The sequence below is a fragment of the Coenobita brevimanus genome, chromosome 23 (genome assembly GCF_032717465.1).
Source record: "Coenobita brevimanus isolate Jiangsu-jjx chromosome 23, ASM3271746v2, whole genome shotgun sequence".
NCBI lineage: Eukaryota > Metazoa > Arthropoda > Malacostraca > Decapoda > Coenobitidae > Coenobita > Coenobita brevimanus.
The window spans coordinates 46749375-46766689 of record NC_136976.1 but is presented as its reverse complement, the minus strand read 5'-3'; the positions used below and the strand labels follow the sequence as shown (position 1 = coordinate 46766689).

The 17315-nt window shown below is 42.9% G+C and overlaps 1 protein-coding gene across 1 annotated transcript in view; it reads left to right on the top strand.

The window, feature by feature from the left end:
* The window catches only part of LOC145392691 (putative methyltransferase-like protein 24), an 84006-nt gene that overhangs the window by 11936 nt on the left and 54755 nt on the right, over positions 1-17315 (top strand). Inside the window, exon 4 of the mRNA XM_080266996.1 lies at positions 3110-3310. Within this exon, the coding sequence (XP_080123122.1) occupies positions 3110-3310 (201 nt within the window). The remainder of the gene's footprint in view (positions 1-3109; positions 3311-17315) is intronic.

Sequence of the window (17315 nt, the reverse complement as noted above, 5' to 3'; positions counted from 1 at the left end):
TTTCGACTCAAATACCCAGCATCCCTAATGAATGTGGTGGGGGCGTCTCATTCAGGCATGGCGCTATGGCATTATGGAGTTGCTTTTATGGCATGTAAATGGGTCGTGTAGATAATTAAAGTCTGTTTCAACGATACCTAAATCATCAAGCAGTTCTCCGCCACACCCTAAAATTGAACTGGCATTCTTGTGGACAGCAGACCACTTTTTAACCCGCTAGCCTCCATCTCCCTGGTTTGACCTTGTTAGATCCAGCAGGACACATTGTTTACCTCCAAGTGTATTTCTCCCGACACTTCCACAGCCTTACCCAGTGGCGCAGCCAGAATGGAAAAGCACGCATAGGTGGAAATTTCAAGGAGATTCTGGCAGGATCTAATACTCTCATTTTTTTTTTTTGCCTGGAAGGGTGAACTCTTAAAATTGTACCTCCCCCCCCCCCAGATCCTTAGAGTTAAAAAATGCAAAAAAGAGAATACAGTGTCCACTTATTGGATTATATGAGACAGCTTGAGCAGCTGTCACATCAGCCCTAAAACTGTGCTTGCTTTCATTCCTAAATATTGGAACTTTATTCGTATGCCTTTAGTTCAGAGCAAACCTTTCCACTTTCAAGCAATGTCAGAAAATATGCTAGTTATTGTAAGAAGTATTAGTAATGTGCCACCTGAAAATTATGATTGGTTGATAGGTGGCTGTTGTGAATGACTTGAATCAGGTAGCAGTGCAGTCATCCTCCCATGCAGCTGCGCGAATCCCACTTGAACTGATATGAGGTGCGTGGTGACCCAAACCGTGACCTCCGAGCCGGCTTCCACGAGTTCTGACTCAACCCATGCCGGGCAGACGTGGTGAAAATATCCCCAGTCGGCCATCAGACGGCCAGATTCGGCATGCCGTGACATACGACCCGCGACCCTCATCCCATCTCTATTTTAATAATTCCTTAAAGTTTTCTCTCCATTTGCTCATTTGTTCTTCCTTCTTCACCAGCAATTTGCCATTTTTATCTTTCATTCCCTGACTAACTTCTTTATCACCCTGTCTAACTCTCATTACCTCCTTCCAGAACATTTTCTTACATTCATTCCGCTTTACACTCAGATTCCTTCCAAATTCCTCATCCACTCTCTTCTTACTCTCTCCTACCACCCTTTACACCTTTCTTTTCCTTTCTACATATAACTCTCTCTTCCATCTCTCAGCTTCCTCAATGCCGTTCCTTCCATTATGCTTTCTTCTCTTGCACCACACTTTGTCTTACCTCTCCATTCCACCACGCTGTTCCTTGCATTCCCTTTCATCTTCTCTTTACCCTACACGCCACCTCACATGCAGCACACATTTATTCTGTGAATACCCTGCACGCATCTTCCACCTCCCCCATCTGCTCCAAATCATCTTTACCCAGTCACTCCACTTCTCATATATTCTGCTAATTTTCATCATCCTGCAATCTTTCTAATCCTCATTGTTTGGACTGCTTCCTTGTGCTCTCCCTCCATATCATCCATCGCATTTGTACCCTGACTTGCACCACCACCAAGTAGTTGTCTGGGAGTCCACATCCCCAATAATTCGATTTTGATAAATAGCATCTTAAACACATTTTCAGTGTTATTTTCTCCTTTAAAGCCTTCAAATCCTTCCGAATCATCAGAAATGTCTATACTTACAGTTTTCTTGCCGTTTTCCCTCCACCTGGGTTTGTTTACTTCTCACGGAGTTCATACTGACGCCTTGGTATCACTTCAACTTCTATATTTGAATATCCATGGTTCATTCTCTGGCCTAGGTTTTTACGGGCAGGACTACCCAACCTTATTTACAGTCACAAGACGGACAACACTATCTCAGCACTACAAAACTGGATCATCAGCATCCTCGAGGAGCTGGCTCAGCCAACGTCTGCTCTGTATAGTGTTGTCCCCGTGTGTAATTCACGAGGTCGGTCAGGATCACGTAATGGTTGTGATCATCAGAATGTTACCCTCCCGGAAGAGAGTTGAGAGCTCATATTGTTGATCTAAGGGCAAAGCCTTCACCTTCATACACGCACACACCCAAAATTTTGCTTAAGGAGGACAGTGACCACCCACCTCGCCAGTTAAACTTTTCGCATCCTGAGCAAGGCGCGATCCCCCGTATTAGCAGATGCTAGGCAAGCACGTTACCACCGAGCCGGCGAGGTGTGTGTGTGTGTGTGTGTGTGTGTGTGTGTGTGTGTGTGTGTGTGTGTGTGTGTGTGTGTGTGTGTGTGTGTGTGTGTGTGTGTGTGTGTGTGTGTGTGTGTGTGTGTGTGTGTGTGTGCGCGTGTGCGCGCGCGCGCGCGCGCAACATTGTGGAGCTTGGGGAATCGTCTTGTAGTGTCTCTGTGCCACCCTTCCTGATCCAGTCACCTGTGTACGAGTCTGCATGCCTTGGCCCTCCATCATCACTCATAAAGCCATCCATCCCATTCCTTTCACTGTCATGCCACTTAACGGCTTGACTGCATTGCCTTCTCACAGGCAGTGTTATTCACTCTAGTATGTTACACAATTATCATCGCATCATGGCTGTCAGCTGCACAACATTTCATTCACTTTCCAGACCAAATCATTAGCACAGTTAAGGCATGGGTGTTCTTTCTGAGTAGCCCATTACAGTATTCGGTTTCCTCTATTCGCAGGACTTAACAATTACCCATTTGTTATGAGGGAAGTTATGATGGAATGACAATTAATTACTGTAGAACGGACGGATTCTGTGGTATATGGATGGCTACCATCGACTTGAAAAGATATGGCTACAACTAGTCTGCACAAAGTCATCATTCTAAGACAGGAAACATTCAGTGAGAAGAAAACAAAGTCCAATCTGAGAGTTTCATACTTACTGAAATATCATCATACATATTATATTTCTTTTTCCCAGCAATTTCCAACCATTGTTAGGTTGTAATGATGGAATGACGGTTAATTACTGCAGACAGGCACTTGGTTTAGCTTCCAGTTCATGAAGACCTCAGCCATACCGAGGCCATCCCTAATAAGAAGAATCCTCAAGGGGAAGCATGGCATCATTTCATATATGTACGTAGCACTGATTCTGTAATGTTTATGTACAGGTAGTGTGTATGGACCCGCCGCTTGAGTTGCCTCCTGGGCCCGACTCCCACTCCTGCCTCACTCTTTCCTTTGGTATACACGTGGACGCCTCCTTCGACGCGGCCATGTCTGACCTGAATTGCGAGGTGCACATGTTTGATATGCTCGATTACACACCCACGGCTCTGCTTAACAAGTCATCACACGCCTATTTCCATCAGGTTGGTGCAGTTTAATTTTATTACAAGTTACTTTTTCATCTTCTTCATACAATTCCACAATATCACGGCACACATCCTCTCCCATATGCTTTCTCACCTTGTCCACTCAACCTGTTCTTGATGGTAGTCAGATGGATTGAATGGACTGTCTCATAAGAGTTAGAATTCATATCCTTGATGTTGCGTGGAACTGTCTGAAGATGTGATATAATTAAAACAAGCTGCTTCATATGTTCAAAGAAACATCCTATTAAGACCATATCACAGGCAAGAGTCCACAGTGTGATATCCTAAAAGCACAGTACAGTAGTTGCCAACCAGTGTATCGCATAGAGACATCTCCCTTACATCAGACTTTTGACCAAGAACTTTACGCAAAGTTGCTGCAGTCTAGTACAGGGTGTCTGATCAGTAGGGTAATTACTCTCATGTAGGTGCTGGAAAGAGACACCTTCGTGTGGTGGCACAAATATAGCCAGGCAGCTCTGCTGTCTAACATACAAACGTCCCTCAATTTGTCTCCTATCCTCCGCAAGGAGATGAGCAACTTCAGTCTGCAGTCCACCAGGCTCACGTTTCACATGAACTTGCGACTACAACAGCTGCTGCTGCTGCTGCTGCTGCCTCCTAACGTGACCTCCATCCATCCGGAGTTGTATTGTGACGATTGAAACTGATCTTTATAATATAATGAGGAACTTTGTAAATGTCGTCCTTTATCCTTTCCCTAGCTGGTGAGCCCAACTACTCCTAAGCCTGAAAGTGTAATACATCTGTCTTGGCTATTATGTATGTTGACCCAACACACGCAGATAACTGTGGTCACCCGCCATATGTTAAAAACCTTATCTGCTATTTTATAATACCTTCATTTTCAGCCAACTTCCCACCCAGCTGCTGGTCAGTGCTGTTCTCTACTACCTCTGCTTCAAAATGCATGGCATCCACCGAGACTGACTTGAATGGCGATGTTCTTGTGCCCCTGAGGCAAAGCAGAGAGGTCCATAGGAGAGTGACTGTCAGGCAACACCTTGTCCAGGCAACGATTTGGCTCCTTGGCTGCCTTTTTTTTTTTTTTTTTTGAGAAAAAGTGTCTTGCCTTGGATGCCATCCCACCTAGTCATGAACACCAAAGGCGTGAATAGTCTTGCTCCACCTCCTGCACTCTGTCTTGATTATTTTTCTTGTTTCCCGTCTCATTCTTCTCGTGCGCCACCCACAGTGACAAATCTCTATGACATAGGGTCGGTTATTACATGAAGAATTCTGATTAATGTACTAGTGTGACAAAAAATATAAGTTCATAAATCTGCTGTAATATAGGCCTACCATGTGTTTACCCTGCAAAGATGTACCTGGCCGTGACTGATGGAATAAAATTCTTTTCATCAGAGAACTAAATCAGAGTCGACAGTTTTACCAGTAAACTAGTGGGCAAGGAGAGCCTGCATTACAGTGCTCATCCTTGAATCTCTCCTTATTTGCTGGAACCCAGTGATGCAGTCCCGCCTTGTGCAGGCGTCGTCAGATTGTATAGGCAGTTACGTCTAACTGCTGCTCATAACGAACAAAAACAACAATCGTAAACTGGTTTCTACAGTCTTATGTTCACTGAAGTTTTCTTGTGAGGTGTTAACTCAGGGACTTGGTCATCTTTATGAAGAGAAGGATAAAAATGAACGACAGTGTTTAAGATATAACATCCACTCTCGCTTTGTGAGTGTGGGTACGATATTCATGAGTTTGAAACAGTCCTATATGATGAATGACTAGCAGTGGTACCCGGCGTTGCCCGGGTAAAACCCTATGATTGTGTATATCGGCACTGCCGGGGGCCTGGATGGCCACTTACCCTGCGGGAGAAGACCCTTGGGTTCCCATTTTACCCATTGAACCTGTATTCCAGCTTGGGTCCTCTTCCCCGGGGAATGTCCATGGACACACTCCTACCATGGACCTATTTTCCCACTACCCACCCACTCACCCACCCTTCCCACCCATGCACCTACCCTACCCATCCACCCACCCATCTACCCTACCCATCCACCCACCTTCCCACCCACCCTGGCCATCCACTCACACTCATCCACCCACCCACACTCATTCATCCATCCTGCCCACCCACTCACCCACCCATGCTATCCCATCACACCCACTCAACTCTGCCGCCCACCCGACACACCCTGACCCACCACACCCACTCGCTCTGCCTCCCTGCCCCACCACATCCACCCATACTCAACCCTGCCCACGCACCCAACCCCACCAGTCCATCGACCCATCCGACCCATTGTAGCTAATAATATGGATGTACAAGTTCAACTCAACTAAACGGTAATTGGCTACCATGTTTCCACCATGTCAGCTTGATTATTTCTAATCTTGGTCACCTGGGGTGCCACTTTAACAACTGTAATATCTAAATTCAGCATAAAAAGATACGCCCGTCAGAACTGTTTAGAGAGTTCTATATGCATCCCCCTCAACTTCCATAGGAGAGACATTATATATATATATATATATATATATATATCATCATCGGCCGTTTGAGTATCCACTGCAGGACCGACCTATCCTGACCAAAGTCGTGACGATACAGCCAATGCATCTCTACCAAGTGGCTTAGGCTGTCTGGTAGACATTGTATGTAGGGTGACAAGTGCTTGTAAGTGTAATTGTAGTGTTTTAGTGGCTTTGAATGTGTGTGTAGTCTGTGAACCAAGTGTAATCGGCCCGCGCAAGCCAACTGGGTGCAAGCATAATTTATAGTAAGCAACACTGGTTCAGCCACAGCACCCCTTGTGTCCGCCAATGCAGTACGTGGCTGGGTGAACATTCCCAAAGTTGATTACCCTGGTGGGGCGTGAACCCTGGTTCACCAGTGTACGAAACGCACACTCTACCACTGTATCACAGAGGCTCCATATATATATATATATATATATATATATATATATATATATATATATATATATATATATATATATATATATATTAACATTAGCTTACTTTGGTCCACATTACTACCCACAGAAATCCACTTCTTATCATGTTTGTCACTCAGATACTAAGTGGCATTTTAATATTTTATAGAATGATTGATTTATTACAGATATTATAAACAGGTTAATTAACATATACAGCAACATCTTCAGCTTTGATAACAGGTATTCAGTTACTGAATAAATTCATTCCAGATGTGGGTGAACACGTAAGAGCTGATGTGAGTGGTGGCAGTGAATCGTTTCAGTTGACTTACACTTTTCATTGTTCATGGACGTTCATACAGATATGTATTGTAAATAACCTCCCAACTGTAGCTTAACAAGTTCTCGTGGGCCCTTCGGGCCCCTTGCACTTGCTCCTGCGGAGAGCTCTCGCATTTATATGCTGTTCTACTGTAACGTTGTCACTTGGATTTTTTTCAAGCTATCCAATTGATCGTGTTATTTGCAGCTTCGGGAATCCCAAGTTGTCCGAACGCACGTCTGAAGTACACACACAGACACATGGCCACTGCTAAAGTTTAAAAGTTTATTTTAGTTCTACCTCTGGGCAAAAAATTCTATGGAGATCCTATGCCGGGCTCCGGGGGAAGCGTTTTTTGGTCAAAATGTGATCGCTCATTAAATATAGTAAAAGTTTTTCAATCGTAATGGGGCCAAGTTTTTTCACATCAGCGAATTTTTTTGCAATTTTTGTGCCAATTTTGGTGCGATCTGAATGTGTAGTTTCGGCTGCCCAAAACACACACACACACACGCACCGAGGAGAGCAGATGCACGTCGCCACCGTTCTATACCTGGCCAACTTGGCCAGTGTTATTACCTAAATTAATATCTTCATATGAGTCAAGCTCTGTACAAGGTTAGACTAAATGGTGTTCTAATATAAAAAAGAAAAAGTTTTAAGTAAGACTTGGTCAAACAGAAAAGAAAACAAAGCAGCGCAAGAATGCGCACAATGGGTTGCTTCTGAAAAGCCTAGTATTCCGTCAGATGGCTCCACTCACCACTGTAGCAGTAAACACATTCCTGCGCTGTATAAAAAGCATAATTTTATTTGTTAAATATTTACACTTGTGTGAAATTGTGAATCATGGTAATGTCATATGTCGTAATATAAATAAAACAAATAGAACACGTATATATAACTTATCATGAATTGTTTATATTTATCATAAACTGAAATTAAAATATCACTGATGGCATGTGATGGCAATCCGCCATTTCAGTGGTCCTATATTATTTAATTTCTGCTACATTTAGTGCAAGTTAGATTCTTAATACATAGTTTGTTCAGAGTGTAAAGTACGCCTAGTGGGTATCTTGACTCATCCAGTCTCTATGTAGGCAGAAATTTAATGTTGAGTAAATCTGGCATTCACCATCATAAATCATCCGGTCTGAGGAACCGTCCCAAAACCAAGATCGTTTACGCGTCATTCTTTGCCCGGTCTCACCGAGGACAGACGACTGTGGAAGGTACACAAGCCAAGACATCGCCTCCAAGTGATCCACAAGATTCACATGGAGTCAAGTTCAGTATTCACGATTATATATATATATATATATATATATATATAATGTATATATATATATATATATATATATAATGTATATCTATATCTATATATATATATACATTATATATATATCTCTATATATCTATATATATATATATATATATATATATATACATAAATATATATATATATATATATATATATATATATATATCTATATATATATTCATTCATTGCCAGACGCCATGTATCCCAGACGGGGTGGCCAATGGCTTATTACAGGGAGGGGCACTAATCCTCCACCAACCCCACTTGACACGTCGGGATGATATATATATATATATATATATATATATATATATATATATATATATATATATATATGCATACGTGAGAACACATGAGTAAATACTACTGCATCCTCTTAAATGTCTACCCCCAGTGAGATTGCATCAAGGCAAGAGGACTGGTATGCGCACAAGCTACTGACTCAGTCAGTGGAAGATCTTACAAACATATGTGTGTGGACAGGTGGCCTGGAGACATTTCTAACATGACCATACCATTAGGGACTTGCCAAGAGGGGGCAGTGTGTGTGATATATTGATGATAAGATGACCTTAAGGTATTTATTTGGTAGGCACTAGGTGAATTGTAAAAATTAAAATAACCACTAGTTCTCAACAGAAAAAGACAAAACTTCACTGTAACACTTTATTTACACAAAGCTACAATGATACATATGAATATGACCCACTCATGGTGCAAGGAAGCTGCAGGGGAAGGTCTCTCTCAGCTCAACAGTCAGAAACTCACATTACTGAACTATATGTGTTTGTGGGTGTGTCCATTTACGACAGTAATGTAACCAACGTCGGGTACAGGGACATGAGAAATGGGCGTAGCTTATTTAACAGCAAGAGAGGCAAGATGTGGGAATGACAATCACACAAAGATATAACTCAGTGAAACACAGTGCCTGTACATAGTCACTTATGAACCAATGACGAATGTTATGAATTTAGCTTAATTGTTTCTACTCTAAGTGAATCCGTGACATTACACGCCATCAAAATAAAATTTTTCATGGAAACTTGACATCCCTCGTGAAAAAACTTAAACACGGGACTGTCTTGTGGTACGCACGCGTGAAGGAAGCGAGCAAAATGTTGAATACCAGTATTTACTCAACATTAAATTTCTGCCCACACAGAAACTGGATGAGTCTAGATACCCACTAGGCGTACTTAACAGTCTGAACAGACAATGTATTAAGAACCAAATTTGCACTAAATGTAGCAGAAATTAAATAATATAGGGTTACTGGAAGGACGGGTTGCCATCACATGCCATCAGTGATATTTTAATTTCCGTTTATGATAAATATAAACACTTCACGATACGATATATATACGTGTTCTATTTGTATTATTTATATATGGGCATATGACATTGCCATGATCCACATTTTCACACAACAGTATAGATATTTAACAAAGAAAAATATGCTTTTTAAACAGTGCGGGGAATGTGTTTACTGCAACAGTGGAGCCATCTAGCGGAATACTAGCTTTGAAAGCACCCAATTAGCTGATCGTTGTTTAGTCTACAACTGCCCCAGAGAATGTAAGTACTATATGCGCTTTTAGTACTGCAAAATGACCACATACTTTAGTAAAGCAAATTTGGGAAAGAAAATGCATAAAGGTAGAACGCAGGATGATGATTTCTACCAAGAACTGGTTGAAATGGAAACTCATAATAAACTGGTGGAACGAGTACACAGGTTAGAGACGGCTTTTCAAAATGAGATTGATGAAATTAAGAAACAGATGCCTTTACAAAAGGAAGAAATAGAAAAATTAGGAAAGGAAGTCAACAAGAAAGACACAACCATAGATGAGCTAACAGTTGAAGTGGGTACCGGTACACTTTGGAGGAAAATTAGTGAAATGGCAAGTACAGTAGTCAACCATGAGAGTATTATGGAAGAGTTCAAAAATGATACAGAGACAATTAGGCAAGTAAGCAGTCTGACAGACCAGAGCAGTGATATTGAGGAGAAGATAACACAGGTGAATGAAGCTATGCAAAGCTACAAAAATGATGTGGAAACCACTTATGCTGAAATGGTGAAAGTAAAGAAAGACTTGGAAACAAGGGTGAAAGAAAAAAGCATTAAAAAGGAAGTGAAAAGAATAATCCTAAACAATCCTAAGTTGGTGATTCAGTAGATATCAACAAATCTATAGTAATCACTGGTATAGAAGAGGAAGAAGTAAAAAACAAGATCTCAAGAGACAAAAAGGAGATGGCAAATGTATAGGGCATATTGAAAGAAGTATCAGAGGAAATCTGTGGTAAAGACATAGAGGAACACAAAAGGTTAGGGAAATACGAGAAAAGCAAGTCAAGACCCCTAAAGGTAACCTCCAGAGTATAAACACCGTGGAGGAGATACTAAAAAATGCAAAGAATCTTATGGAAAAAGAGGAGTTCAAAAATGTATGGATAAAAAGAAGCCGAACACAAAAGGAACTGGAATTACTGAAAGAGAAGAGGGAGGAAGCAAAAACAAAAAATGAGGGAAGATCAGAGGAGGAGAAGAATACATTTCTTTTAGAATTGCAGGTACGGAAGTGGTACATAAACAGGAGGGAATAAAAAGGAGGAAGGTAGTAGAACCAAATCATGACAAGTATATAAACAAGATGATTAAGTTGATGTACTCAAATGTGGATGGAATGGTATCTAAATTATTAGAGATGAATGATTATGTCAGAGAAAATGAAACGCATATAATATGCCTAACTGAAACATTAACACCAAGGCTATCAAATGACATCCTAAACTTAGAGGAATATAATATATGGAGAAGAGATAGGAACTTAAAAAAAGGAGGAGGAATTATAATATTAACTAAGAAAAATCTAAAAGTCAAAGAAATAGAACTAGATATACCCTCACAAGCAGAACTGATTGCAGTTGAGATAAATACATCTGAAGGGAAAGTAATTGTAGCCAATTTGTACATGCCACCCAGATCAAACACATGGGAAAGAGACGAATATGAGGACCTGGCGGAGAGTACAATTCTGAGTTTAAGAGCATTACTCCATAAAATGGAAGAGAAATCGGAAAGAATTATACTAACTGGAGATTTTAATTCAAATATAAATTGGAATACTCTAGAATCTAGATATAATAAGCCAAGAAAGCTGTTGAGACCAAAAGCTCCTGGATCTTGTGCAAGAGTTTTTCCTAACGTAACATGTAAGGGAAAGCACTAGAAAAAGAGGACTCGATGTGCCCTCAATGTTAGATCTCATATTTACTAGGCAAGAAAACGATATTGACAATTTAATATATCACCCTCCATTCGGCAAAAGCGACCATGCAGTACTAAATTGCAATTTCAGGATTGCATATGACATAGTTAACAGCAATGAAAGTTACAAAAAGAACCTAAACTATAAAATGGGAAAGTATCATGACCTAAAGAAGTACTTCTTAGAAATTGCTTGGGAAAAGGAGCTTAAAGGACAAGATTTAAATGTTATATATGAAAAATTCTGTGAACTTTATGAAATAGGAGTCCAGAAGTACATCCCACAGCACAAAGATGCAGAAAAGAAAATAAAGAAATGGTTCAATACAGAATGTAAAAAAACAAAAGAAAAAAGAGATTTGTTGTGGAATAGATACAGAAGACACAATTGTGAAAAGGCATATAATAATTACAAACAGGCAAGAAACGATTATACAAGAATGTGGAGGGAAGCCCAAAAACAGTTTGAGGAGGATATCATAAATAAAAGTAGTGATCAACCAAAGCTATTTTACAGCTACATCAGAAGCAAAACCAAAGTAAAATATAAAATACAATCCATTACGGACGATGGAATCACCTATACACAAAAGAAGGATATTTGTGAAGCACTAAACAAGAATTTCCAATCAGTTTTTACAGAGGAAAAAATTTTTGAGAGGGATTATGTGGAACATGCATGCCCACACATACTACCAGATATACAAACATCAGAAAAAGAAATACAGGAGGAGCTAAGTAAATTAGACAAAGGAAAAGCAAATGGTCCTGATGAAATTTCATGTTGGGTGCTACGTGAATGTGCAAAGGAGTTAAGTAAACCATTATTTGTAATTTTCAAGAAATCCTTGAGTCAAGGTAAACTACCTGATATTTGGAAGAAAGTAAACATTGTTCCCTTATTCAAGAATGGGAATAGACAAAATCCACTTAACTACCGACCAGTATCACTAACCAGTGTTGTAAGCAAGGTATCAGAAAAGCTTATAAGAAAAGCTTGGGTAAATCACCTAGAAGAACACAGTATGATAACAGAAAGACAGTTTGATTTCAGAAAAGGAAAATCATGTGTTACTAATCTGTTGAGCTACTATGACAGAGTAACAGACACATTACAGGAAAGAGAAGGATGGGTGGACAGTATCTATTTAGATTTCAAGAAAGCATTTGACACAGTACCACACCAAAGACTTTTATGGAAACTGTACCATCAAGGAGGAATTCGAGGCAATCTGTATTGTTGGATGCAAGATTTTCTCATGAAAAGAGAAATGAGAACAGTACTAAGGAGAAATTACTCATTATAGAAAGAAGTGACTAGTGGAGTACCACAGGGCTCAGTGCTGGCACCAATCATGTTTTTAGTGTGTATAAATGATATAGAGTGTAACACTGGAAATGAAAGCTATCTAAATATGTTTGCACATGATGCAAAAATACAAAGGAGAATTACTAACACAGACTCTTGTAAAGAGCAACAAGAAGAATTAAATACACTTCATGAATGGAGTAATGCATGGCAAATGGAATTCAATGTGGACAAGTGTCATGTAATCAAGTTTGGTAAAAGTGGAAAAATACTTGATTGGGATTATACATTAGGAAAAAAAAACCTACACACATCAGAAAGAGAGGACCTACAGTAGGTGCGATTATCAATAACAGACTATCTCCGGCTGACCACATCAGTGAAAAGGTACGGAACATGTATACACTGCTTGCCAATATGAGAACAGCGTTCACATACATAAATGAAGACATGCTATGAAAGATAATAACATCATTCATCAGACCAACCCTGGAGTATGCATCAGTAGTCTGGAGTCTTCATCTCAAAAAACACATAGACAAGATTGAAAAAGTTCAAAGGGCCACTACAAGATGGGTACCAAGCTTAAGGGATCTAAACTACGAAGAAAGACTAAATAAACTGAATCTACCAACACTACAGGAGAGAAGGAAGAGAGGTGACATGATTATGCTATATAAATGCATATCAGGGAAGGAGAAAATAGACATTAATGATTACTTAACCTATGGGGAAGCATCAGCAAGAAGACACTGCAAAAAACTGCATAAGAAGAGAGGTGATAAAGACGTACGGAAATTTAGTTTCCCAAATAGAGCAATTGGTCAGTGGAATGCACTACCGAATGAAATAGTGTGCCAAAACAATTCACAAATTTAAGGATATGTACGATAAATATGGTTTAAGACACGGGACAGTACGAGCTTGACTCATTCCTGTAATGATACAATTAGGTTTTTTTTTTTTTTTTTTTTTTTATGCGAGGAAGAAGGAACCAAAGGCCATGAGCCCGCAGTACTAGTTCCCTCCAAGAGAAAAACAAAATACAATAGAGAGCCAAATTCAAGATCCGATCATTTTGAGATGCCTGGACACACTGCGTTTGAAAGACTGGAGATCATAGGCAGGAGGAAATACAGACAGAGGGAGACAGTTCCAGAGCTGACCTGTTGCATGAATGAAAGACTGGGAGTAACGGTTAACTCTTGCATTAGAGAGTTGGACAGAAAAGGGATGAGAGTTTGCTGCCAGACGGGTGCTACAATTAGGTAAGAACACATACACGACTACTGCTATAGCATATTAGATAATTTCAGTATCGGGTATTTTAGGAATGTGAGAAGATAACATCTTCAAAAATCTATTCAGTCATTACATAAAACGCTACAGAAGTGGAAAGTAACATATTACTTGGACATTACAAAAACCTGTGGATTTACTCCACATACTGTTAATTTCCTTTGAGGAATAATATTATCCATTATCTTATTTTAATGTAATGAAATGTGTTCAGCACAATTTGGAATCCCAGTTTATGTATAAAGATGTCATAAAGTAACAGCATCAAACTCAAATGTTACTACAGACATAGGGTAAAGGGACAGGACAAGAAAGCCACTATTAATGTTTTCGAACAACTTCCTCTATCTTATTCTTCCCACCCTTTCCGAACCCTCCCCCACACAACGATAATTAATTATCCCATACCTGATATTGTATTGATTATTGTGTTATATATAGATTATCCCAACAAGAGTTACTACATGACAAGGTTTTCCATCATACCCAATTCCGTCACAGCTCTAGTCTCCCCACATCTTTTAACCCATTTAGCAACAGTGGTGTAATGCTGTGTTTTTAAGGCGACTTCTCGTCGTAAAACACTAGCTACTGAAGCGGGGTCCTCTTTCTAGACCGGAAGTAAAGCACTAACAAAGGAACAGGACATAAAAACCAGGCAGTATACCGTAACACATCTGTTACCTAGATCCTACTCGTAACAATACACATAGAATGATATTTCAGATATAGGGACACAGAGATATAGAGTTAACACTTGGCTTCACAGAATAATCATATGCACTACAATAATCACACAGGGAGATTGCGAGTGTTCTTTAATAGGGTTCTTATGTCACTTGGAGGTAATATATAAATGGGGTTGTTCACTTTAAGAATACCCAAGGTTGGGAGTCTGGTTTAGGGTATATTACTATAAAAGAGGTAGGGTGCGGATAGTGACACTCGACACTGTCACCTGGTCACGGAGACACGCACACTTAGCTTTTGACTCGCCCGAGCCCTTACCTTGAGATTCACAGAAAACTCCCTGGTTCCTTAATATGGGGAGGGACTTAGATAATTCACAAAGTTCACTTTCTGCCCTGGTAGCACTAAGTTCTGATGGGCCACTGTTTACTATGTTTTCTGGGTATACTCACTGTCACTGTTTTCCTCTGTTTCCTGGGTATAGTCACTGTTTGTTACACTTTAGGGTACAGGGAGGCTCTCCCGTCTGGGGCCTCGACCTGAGAGGCGGCCCTCGTCTTAGGGCCGCGCCGGTGGGGTGCAGGGAGGCTCTCCCGTCTAGGGCCTCGACCTGAGAGGCGGCCCTCGTCTTAGGGCCGCGCCGGTGGGGTGCAGGGAGGCCCTTTGATCTGGGGGCCTCGACCTGATAGGTGGCCCTCAGGACTGGGGCTGAACAGCCAGAGTAATCGGGCCTGTTTCTTCCGACTCCGGGGAGTGAGGGAGCCTGGATCACCTTCGTCGTGGGTTGTGGAGTCGAGCCTGGGCATCCTGGGGCTGCGGGTACCAAGAGGGAGAGGCGCCGTCAGAACTGGACTGCGGCAGCATCTCCTATGGGGCTCCGGCAGGAACAAGGAACTCCCGAGTGTGGGCGGTAAGTCCGATATCGGGCCTTGCCACCACTCTAGTGTCTCCTCCGGGGCTATATTCCCGGATGGCGACGAAGGGCTCCACAAAGGGAAAGAGGCTGGAGGAGGACTCACATTGCCCGTGGTCTCTTGGGAGTGTCTGGAGGCCGGAGCCGGGGGTCTCTTTCCCCTATTACACACTTTGGCTGTAGCCGTGAACTTGCCCGGCGTACGGGGGACACCTATAGAGTGATCGGGGTCGCCTTTTCGCTGCAGCTCGGGACCGCCAGCGTGGTGTTGCTCCCGTAGTAGGAGACAAGCCGGAGGGAGGGGCACAGAGGCCACACTCTCTCCAATACGGATTGAATCTACCTTCAGGGAATCCTCTACCCTGGTACATGCCCCGGCCAGAGCCGATTGTCTACCCATACGAAAGACAACTACCGGGCGAACTGGTTCGCCCGCACGCTGCAGCTGGGGACCGTCCACGGGGTGTCGCTTCCGTAATAGGGAAGTGCTACACGTACGGTAGCAGGGACTCTTTACCCTGATCCATATTCTGGCCGTAGCCGAGAGCCGATCACCTCCCACAGGAACATCTGCCAGGCAACCGGGGTCGCCCGCTTGCTGCGGCTTGGGACCGTCCACGGGATGTTGCTCCTGAAGGGGAGAACAGCAGGAGAGGGATGCACTAAGGCAACTCTCTCTCCCTGGTGTGTTAAGGCCGGAGCCTGGGGTCGCCTTCCCCTTTACACACTCTATTAGGCCGTAGCCTAGGTTCGTCTTTCTCTCTTTACTTTTTGTTAGGCCGTAGCCTTGGGCCTCTTGCCTTTGGGCCTCCTGCCCTAGAGGGTGTAACAAAGCCGTCAATACGGTGTTACCTGGGACTGATTTTATTTCAGTCCCACCCCTATTCTGTCGATCACTGCTCCGCCCGCACAATAGTTCACTTCCCCTGATCACCTGGGGTTGGGGCACTTGCGGGGAATAGGGACCCAGGGCCATGATGCCCCGATGACCCTCTTGCCCGGGGTCACTAACCTCACCGGTGTGTCCTCCTGGGGTGGTGGTGGGGTGGCTGCTCGGTGGTGGTGTGGGGGGTGGTGAGGTGGGAGGTCCTGTGGCGGGCATTTTACCACCCTCCGCGTTGTTGAAGTCACGGCCCCGTGACTGGAGGTGGTAGGTGGTGGAGGTGGATGTCTGGTGGGCCGGGGTAAGGTGTTGGGTGAGGCTGACACAGTGAGTGGTGAATGTGTTGGGCTCCTGATGGGGGTTGAGCGTGAGGTGGAGGGAGGACGGATGGTTGGTCCGGCATAGGAGGTGTAGCAGGTGGTAGGTGCCCCTGATTCTGGCTGGTGGGCGGTTGTATGGCTTCCAATGGACTTTCGTCACCTTCATCTCGGGGAATGGTGCCTGGTGGAGAGATGAAATTTGAATGCTGGAGAGTGACGGGAGGTTGGTGGTTTTATTGGGACTAATTTGGTGGGAGGAGCGTCGTCCTTTGGGGAATTGGGAATTGGAAAAGTTCCAACGTGCTTGGTGGAGGGGGAGGGTTATGGGGGAGGTGTTTGGGGGGGTATGTGGAGAGGGTGGGTTTTGGGGTGGGTTTGCGATGGGTGGAGGTGTTGGTGTGTATCTTGCGGGTGGGCGTGAGAGGCGTCCTGATCTGGTGGTGGTAGTGGCGATGGTGGGTGTGGGTGGCGAGGGTGGTTGTGTGCGTGGTGGTGGTGAGGGTGTGCGGGGGTTAGGGGGGGGATGGTTGGGGGCGCGGTGTGGCGCATATAGTGAGAGTGGTCATGAGGGAGGGTGGTGGCGGGTGTGGAGGTGGTGGGGTGGTGAGTGGTGTGGTTTTTTGGGGGGGTGGGCGGTTGTGGTGATGTGGGTGGTATGGGCGAGGTGGGTTGGGAGGTGGTGGGTGGATGGGTGTTAGGTGGGTGAATTTCAGGTTGTGGAGTAGTGGTGGTTTCGGC